Genomic DNA, 8733 nt, shown 5'->3' with positions numbered 1-8733 from the left:
AAACAGGTAAATTCATAATATTCATTCATCCCAAAAAATTTATTTTTTCACTGTAAATTTTCTCAGTAAATGATGTAAAAAAATCTCCAAAAAAATACATATATATATATATAAATTTGGAATTGTGTATTAAAAATATTTTGTAAAATATGTGATCACAACCATTTTGCTAGTAACAAGTGTGGCAAGGGAGGTCACTCATGCTGGGTTTATGTAGTTCTGGACTTTTTTTTTTTTTGTAATTTTTTAAGCCACAGGCCAGCTCTAACCGAGCAGAATTATGTCCTACGACGTTCCAGACATGGCTATTCAGTCTATTTATCAGGCACTGTGTACTCCGATCTATGATATATTACCTCCTTTTTTAGGCAATAAGGTGTGATTCAAGGAGATATGAGCGTTAGTTTTAATAGGTTGATCAACAATGTAATGGTTACCCTGTCGGTTCCAATTTAAAATAAACACGTGAAAATATATCTGTAAAACGTCTCTCTCTCTCACTCTCTCTCTGACACATACACACTCGACAAACATTAAGTTGGTGTTTTGGCTCTCGAGAACCATTTGGTTGTGATGGGTTGACTTTTGGAAGGGATGTCAGTCGGGTTGACCTTATCAAAATTGTTCCATGCCAGTTGTTGAATGGTGCGTAGTTTACTTTCAACAACCCCTAAGAGAGGCCGCATCGATGGCTCCGAGTGCCAGCATTGTTGCATAATGTTCCAACATTCAGAACTGAATGCTTTTAGCTTCTCAGGACGTAAACCTGAAATTAAAAATGTTGAAGAAATGCATAAGTAATTAAAAGCCATATCTCTTGGATATGATATACAGTAGTTTGGTAATACAAAAGAGTAGCAGCAGTTGTAGTAACAGTAGACAACATAAGGGAGAGAAGAGACAGGGAAAATATATGAAGTTAGAAAGAGTTAGATAGAATGAAGAATTACCTCGTTTAACAGCATGCCAGAGATGGTCTTTGCTTGCACAGTCATCAAATGCCACTGGTAGTTGAACCTTACCAGAACAGATATACCAAAACAGGATGCCAAAAGCATAAATATCAACGCTATTGTCGTATCGACCAGTAAATAGCTCTGGTGCCATATGTATGGGTGTGCCAACAATACTGCCGCTCATCATTGCCTCTGGTTTGCAAAATCCAAGATCAGTTAATTTACCACGATTCTGTTTGTCAAGCTAATTAAAAAGAAATAAAAGAGAAAATGTCATCGAATTAATTAAGGTAAGTTTAGAGTGGAAAAAATGGTGAAAAGAAATAAAAAAATTTTTGTCAAAAAGATAGGTTTCTCTAAATTCAATCATTTAAAGTAGTGGTTCTCAACCATTTTTTATTTTTTTTCCAGTAGACCCTCTTTGGTTCGTATTTCACTTGGCCGAACCCTCACAACCGTTCAGCATTGTATCCATTCAACTTCTTGGCTTTGGTTTCTCATCCTTCGGCAAAAATGCATTCGGCATCCTGTCCATGCACGATTTAAATATCCTCAAACTCATGTCAAAAATACAGAACAAAATATTTTCTCAAATTCTGAAAATGTAACACCAGTGATGCACATGGCAGTTGTGTGAAGTTTGCAATGAACCTTCAGCAGTAGATCTGGTAGTTAGTGTGTTAAAGTAACTTCAATTTTTTGGAGGTTAAAATTTTTCTAGAACCTCACCCACCAAATAAAAAGAAACATTTTATATGTATCTATTGTCTGAAAATCTTTCATCACACACCCTGTGACCTCTTCAGCAATTCTCCATCCCATGTGTCTCCTCCACTTCTCTTTAGTCCATTCTATCTTTCTATGGACTAAACTGAATAAGAGGAGACATGTAGAGAGTTGCTGCATGTATTGTAACTCTCATAAAAAGATATTTCTTATTGTCCAATTGCTGACAGCAAAAGGAAGAACTTACCAGAACATTTTTCATCTTTATATCTCTGTGCACCAAACCTTGACTGTGAAGGTAACGGATTCCTTCAACTACATCAATGGCAACTTGCAATCTACAAAAATAAAAAAAATAAAAATAATAATAATAATGATGATGATAATAATAATGAGTCATTATGATGGTTAAGATAATGACGGTTTAACTACATCTGTATGAATTAGTTATGTAAGTATAAACAAATAAGAAATAAATACAAGCATCTCTGATGAAGAGGAACTACCCAAAATATTAGTTTTTACTTCTGTTGGCATACGAATGTGTTTTTCTTTTCTTTTTTTTTTGAAAGAAAGGCTGATAGCAAGACTAATGAGTCCTCTTAAGCTCTGTGTTGTTGCTGTTCAAAATCAAGTACTAAACACTTGGAGTGTATTAGGAGTATTTTGTGCCACCAGCACTGGTGGCATTGCCTTGTGGCACGCAAGGCAAGGAGGAGTATCTTATGCTGGAAAGGAACAGATGTTTTGTGAGAGGATCATAAAATCAATGCCTAAAAAAAGAAACATGAAATAATATTAAGAAACTTACCGACTTAACCAGTCTAGGTGCTGCTTAATGGCTGTGTGTAAATCTCGCTGTAACCGATCCATTATTAGCAAGACAGCTGGAGATAATCCGCCACAGTACATATAGTCTATCACAGAACCACGGATGGATACGATACGATCATGTTCCGGAATATTTCTGTCAAAATTAGTCACAGAAAGAAGTATAAATTATTGCGTCTCATTATAATGGCTTGATTCCCTCCACCACACACACACACACACCTCATTCCTGGATTCATCTGACATTACAGAAGGATAATTCTGTAATCACTACTTGTTTCAGTAATTGAACTATGGCCATGCTGGGGCACTGCCTTGAAGAATTCAGTTGAACAAATTGACCTCAGTAATTAATTTCAAAGTCTGGTAATTATTCCATTGGCCGAACTACTAATTCACGGTGACATAAACAAACCAACACCAGCTGTCAAATGATGGTGGTGGTAATGGGGCACAAACACACCCACACACAGATTGAAAAGTAACACAAAGGTAAATATAAAAATGTTTCTTACTTGGCATAAAATAGTTCCATGGCCAAGTCATTCCAATGTTTTTCATCAGGAGGGATTACAGATTTGATGGCACATGGAGAATAATTTCCCCAAGAATTACAGGAATATACAACACCGTACTGGCCTCGCCCTACTTCACGACCCATTTGAGGAATCCCTGGTTAAATTACAAAAGGGAAATTGTGAATAGAAATGGAAATGTCTTTTATAATTTCTTTTTTTATCAAGAATTTCATCATCAAATCTAAAAAAAGGTAAGACAAAACAAAGATTAAAAAAACCAAAAAGAGAAGCTAACATTTTGGGTCGTTGCTCTTCATCTGAGTAACAAATTCTATTTTAAATCATTATCAATGCAGACCATCAACCATTTTTTTTTGTAGTTTTAGATTATTACCATTATGATTTCTTTTTAATATCCATCAATCTGCTGCAGTAGTACTCAATCAGGTGCTGTAAATGATACCATTTGCCTCCTCCCTACTCTTCACATTGAATCCCTTCTACTGTTCCTTGGCATCTGCTCCCCACAACCCACTCCTAGCTCCTTTTTATTTTTCATTTCCTCGACCCATGGCTATAGTAGAAAACACTCAGTTGCCAGCGAGTGGGATTGAACCCAAGACCATGTAGTAGGGAGGCAAACTTCTCAACCCCATAGCCATGCAATAAAGTAATAAATTTTTCTTACCATAGAAAGCATTATCTTTTAACGATGAACTTTCCAGTGCCAACTTGGCAACTTTTGGAGCATGTATTTTTCTAACTCGAATCCGAGAGACTTCAATCTTATCCATTCGGTTGACATGTTTGTGCTCAAGCTGTCTCAAAGCTGTCAGGAATGTCGTGTGGGATTTTTTCAACCGTTCCTTTATTTGTGATGAAATACTCTTTGCTAACCTGTGAGAAAAATTAAATCTATCTTATGGTCAATTCATATTTTCACACAACAACTATATACCTCTTAATTATTGACTGAGAAGTCAAGAGACAAGTTATTGATCTCTGGTTCATTGATTTCTTTCTTGTCTAGGGGGCAATAATTGTATATAAAATAACTTTTTTGATACCAACAGACTTGCTTGTACACAGACATGTTAACACACACACACAAGAGCTTCACTACGTGGACAAGGAACTCACTTTGTAGCCACGTGCTTTCAAGTATTATTTCATAGCATGGCACTGAGGGTAAGTCTCTTCTTCTGGGGCCTAAGACTGACCAATGCCTTGTGAATGGAAATAATATGGAACCGATGCTGGTGTATTTACATCCCTGTAACTTAGCGGTTTGGCAAAAGAGACTGATAGGATAAGTACTAGGCTTACAAAGAATAAGTCCTGGGGTCGATTTGCTCGACTAAATGCGGTGCTCCAGGATGGCCGCAGCCAAATGACTGAAACAAGTAAAAGAGTAAAGAGTAAGAGTATATCCAAACACACGCACACTTATATATATATATATATATATATATATATATATATATGCATATATATATATATATATACAATGAGAGAGAAGGAGAAGTATATTACAGTTAGTTAAGTTATAACAGACACAAAGATTCCTACCTAGATCTTCACATGAAAATGCTCACAGACATAATTCAACCAAATATGAAAAGGGAAGAAAGAGAGAGAGTGACAAAGAACAGAGGGAGAGACAGACAAAGAAGAGCAGAGCAGAGAGAGAGAGAGACATGCTTTTGAGAGAGAGAAATGCTGAACACATTTTTGATCGTTCAATTAAACATAGCTTGTGTCAGTCTTGCCTGGTTTGTTAAATGTCAGTGAGAAGCCTACGCAGGAGAACAACAGTTTTATAAAATGCCAAGTAATGGCAATATATAATGAGACATTCGCATTCATAGAACACATGCATATACATACATATATTATATATATATATATATACAATGGAGTCTGGTGCAGCCCCTAAACTTACCAGCCTCTTGTCAAACTGTCAATAAATAATGCTGTTTCTCAGCCCCTTTACATTTCTGGTCAAGCAGACTTATGTTCGTTCTTAACAATTCTTTTGTTTTGAATTTCGAAGAAGCCATTGTCAAATGAGTTCTTCCCAATTTTAGGACCATTTCAATGTGATTTGAGGAAGATTTAATTCCAACTTCTACTGACTCAATCAACCATGTAAAGCCTTTCTAGGTCAGCCATGATCCAACACACTTATTATCAAAGACTCTCCCACCATGACTTTCCCCAGAAGCTTCTACATTGCTAATCAGTTCTTTCTGCTTTTGAGACTGATTTTGGTGTGGTTTGAAGGAGATTAGTCTGTTATTTCTAAAACTGTTTTGTTTGTTAGGCATAAAATTGAATACAGAGCAAAGAGGAAGAGAAAGAGGAGGATGAAAAGGAAAAGGAGGAAGTGGGGGTGGAGAAGAGGTAAAGAAGGAAAAAGTGGAGGAAACACGAAGAAGTGGAGGGAATGGGGAGAGAAGAGGAAAAGGTGGAAGATAAAGAAAAGGAAGAGGAAGGGGAAGAGAAGGAAAAGGATGTGTAGAACAGATTGAACCGATTCCAGTAGTCGCTTGGTCTGCTAGAAATGATAGTCACATCTACAAATCACAGCTTACCATCTTAAAAAAAAAAAGAAAAGGAGAAGTTAGACAAAGTGGTCGTCAGTAAACCAAGTCTGGTAAAAGACAGGCTGGTCACAGCTAGAAATATCTTGGTAAAGGCACCTAAGTGGAGTTAATTCTACCATTTTCAATACAATTAAAGAAGAAAAGCTACTATCTATTGCCCTTGTTTTGCAGAGCTACTGAGACTAAATAGGGAAGAGAGAACGATCTTGACATTCTGAGACCGAATCAAGTCCTTAACCTAACAACAGCTACAATGGTAAGCCCTTCTGATGGGCTTCCATACAATTTCTGTTTCCTGATTTTCACTCACAAGGCTTGAGGTTGCTATAAATCTATGGAGATATTAGTTCCTTCTATGTCTTTCAAACCAAATAAAATGTAGAAAATGAAATGATTAAAGAAGAACAAACCGGCTTTGGCATAAATTGTTTAAGATCTCCACAGCAGCTCGGTTTTTCCAGGCAAGATCAATACGGGGCGGTGTCTTCCAGGGTACCAATAAAATCAACTGAAATATAAATATATTCAAAGATAAGGTTAGGACTCAGAATAAATAAGGGTTTCAAAATTTGGCACAAAGCCAGCAATTTCAGGAGACGGAATTAGTTTGATTACATCAACCCCTGTATTTAACCGGTACTTATTTCATCGACCCCAAACAGAATAAAAGGGGCAAAGTCAACCTCAGTGGATTTTGAATGCAAAACATGATTTGTTATCAGAGGCACAGGTGTGGCTGTGTGGTAATCGCATGGTTCCAGATTCCGTCCCACTGCGCGGCACCTTGGGCAAGTGTCTTCTACTATAGCCTTGGGCTGACCAAAGCTTTGTGAGTGGATTTGGTAGATGGAAACTGAAAGAAGCCCGTCATACATCTACATATATATATATATGTATGTATGTATGTATGTATTCTGTGTGTGTGTGTTTGTCCCCACCATCATTACTTGATAATTGATGTTAGTGTGTTTATGTCCCTGTAACTTAACAGTTCGGTGAAAAGAGACCAACTGAATAAGTACTAGGCTTACAAAGAATAAGTCCTGGGGTCGATTTGCTCGACTAAAGCCGGTGCTCCAGCATGGCCACAGTCAAATGACTGAAACGAATAAAAGTGTATCTGTAATTGTGACATGCACAGATGAGACAAGCCGATATGACTTACTGGGCCAGGCAAGTTGCATGTCATGATGATGATGATGATGGTAATGGTGATGATGATGGTAATGGTGATGATGATGGTGGTAGTGATGATGGTGGTGGTGATAATGATGGTGATGATTTATGATGACAGTGAAAATAAATAAATTTTACCTGCTTCATCTTCTCTAAAAATAACCGCATGAATGACGAACTGGATTCAAAGGTAATTTGGACATGGTAGGCAGCATTCATTATCTATGGAGAGAAGAACAAGATAAAAAATTTTAAAATGCATGGGTTTTCACTTGAGACAATTAACGAATGGTAGGTGCTCCAGCATGGCAACAGTACAATAGCTGAAACCAAAGAAGGAGAATGAAAACAAAGATAATGCTTTTAGAAAAATAAAATGAGAAATAAACAAAGCTTGTAACAATGTAGAAAGCTTTAAAAAAAATCGTTATATTTCAAGCACAACGGCCCTTCTTCAGCACAATACAGTCAAAGAAATGTGCGTTTACATAGATCCTGCCATTTTGGATCGCCTGGTGTTTGAGTTAGCAGCAGCAGCAACTCCCCAACATTATGCAATGAATTATAGCCAAAAGCGGTTCTTTTAGAGTACAAGAGGAACATTCTAAAAGATTAAATCATGTCGTAACTTGATGTTGATTGGTTGCTTAATAGACTGATCATGTGAAACCAGTGTGTTTCGGTTGTGGTGTCTAACTGGTTAACTAGTGGTTTGGTTTCAAATCACTGCTACAAAAATATGGAATAATTACCTGTTTTAAAGCATCTGTAGTTCGGGCACCATCAGCAAATTCAGAATCTGTTTCCAGGTTTTCCAATGTCCTCGTCAATGTTCCTGCACGATAGTAGTACTATCATTATCATCACCATATACACTTGTGTGTGCGTGTGTTTATGTGTGTGTGAATATATATGTGTGTGAGTCATCTAAAGAGACCATAAGTCAGGGACAAGATGCACTTGTATATGTCAGTAGAATGGGTATATCATCTGAATTTTATAGTATTAAATATCCATCGCAGCTGATCTTACAAATCACCATATTTCCTTCCATATGGGCTATTTCTGATGAGCATAAGGTTATATAATACAGTTCTATATTTAAGAGATGAGGAATTATGTACATTATTTACATTTGACGGATATTTGTCCTCATCTTGTTTGTTGTTAACACATCTCGGCTAATATACCCTCCATCCTTCATCAGGTGTCTTGGGGATATTTTGAACCTGGATTCTCATTCCTAAGGTATTTTTCGATGTTATTATTATTATTATTATTACTCGGAATCTTGGGGTTAAGAGCACAGGCTACTAACCCCAAGATTCTGAGTTTGATTCCAGGCAGTGACCTGAATAATAATAACAATAATAATAATAATAATGATAATAATAATAATAATAATAATAATAATAATGATATCGAAAAATACTTTAGGAATGAGAACCCAGGTTCTAAATTCCGCAAGACACCTGATGAAGGCTGGAGGGTGTATCACGAAACTGATTGGTAAGATCAGCCATGACAGATATTTAATACTATAAAATTTAGGTAATACATACATACAGACACACACACACACACACACACATCAGGTAGAAAATATTTTAGTGGCAAAACACATGTGGTTGGATATATACAGAAAGAGAAAAGATGAAAAAACACAGAAGATTTGTTTTACAGGATTAATGAATGTATTTAAAGTCATAATAATAAAGATATATCATTTTGTACAAAATAAGGTTTTGTTCTTTCAACAAAGTAAGAACCGGTTTTGCATTGTTCATCATGCTAAGGGCTGAAAAATAGACATATTGCTAGGGGGAAAACATATTACTAGGGCTCCTAGTAATGAGTAATGCAAAACCGGTTCTTAACTTTAATTATGGTGAAGGAACAAAACCTTATTTTCTACAAAAT

General features: G+C 36.4%; 1 protein-coding gene across 1 annotated transcript in view; it reads right to left on the bottom strand.

The window, feature by feature from the left end:
- Positions 1-6: 6 nt before the first annotated feature.
- The window catches only part of LOC106878168 (dual serine/threonine and tyrosine protein kinase), a 28822-nt gene continuing 20095 nt past the window's right edge, over positions 7-8733 (bottom strand). The window contains exons 5-13 of the mRNA XM_014927308.2: positions 7566-7648; positions 6952-7035; positions 6048-6145; positions 3720-3928; positions 3029-3185; positions 2494-2649; positions 1930-2020; positions 951-1200; positions 7-766 (exon numbers count right to left, since the gene is read on the bottom strand). Of these exons, the coding sequence (XP_014782794.1) occupies positions 534-766; positions 951-1200; positions 1930-2020; positions 2494-2649; positions 3029-3185; positions 3720-3928; positions 6048-6145; positions 6952-7035; positions 7566-7648 (1361 nt within the window). The 3' untranslated portion in view covers positions 7-533. The remainder of the gene's footprint in view (positions 767-950; positions 1201-1929; positions 2021-2493; positions 2650-3028; positions 3186-3719; positions 3929-6047; positions 6146-6951; positions 7036-7565; positions 7649-8733) is intronic.

The sequence above is a fragment of the Octopus bimaculoides genome, chromosome 15 (genome assembly GCF_001194135.2).
Source record: "Octopus bimaculoides isolate UCB-OBI-ISO-001 chromosome 15, ASM119413v2, whole genome shotgun sequence".
Classification (NCBI taxonomy): Eukaryota; Metazoa; Mollusca; class Cephalopoda; order Octopoda; family Octopodidae; genus Octopus; species Octopus bimaculoides.
The sequence above is the reverse complement of the archived record's forward strand: the minus strand, read 5'-3'. Positions and strand labels throughout refer to the sequence as shown.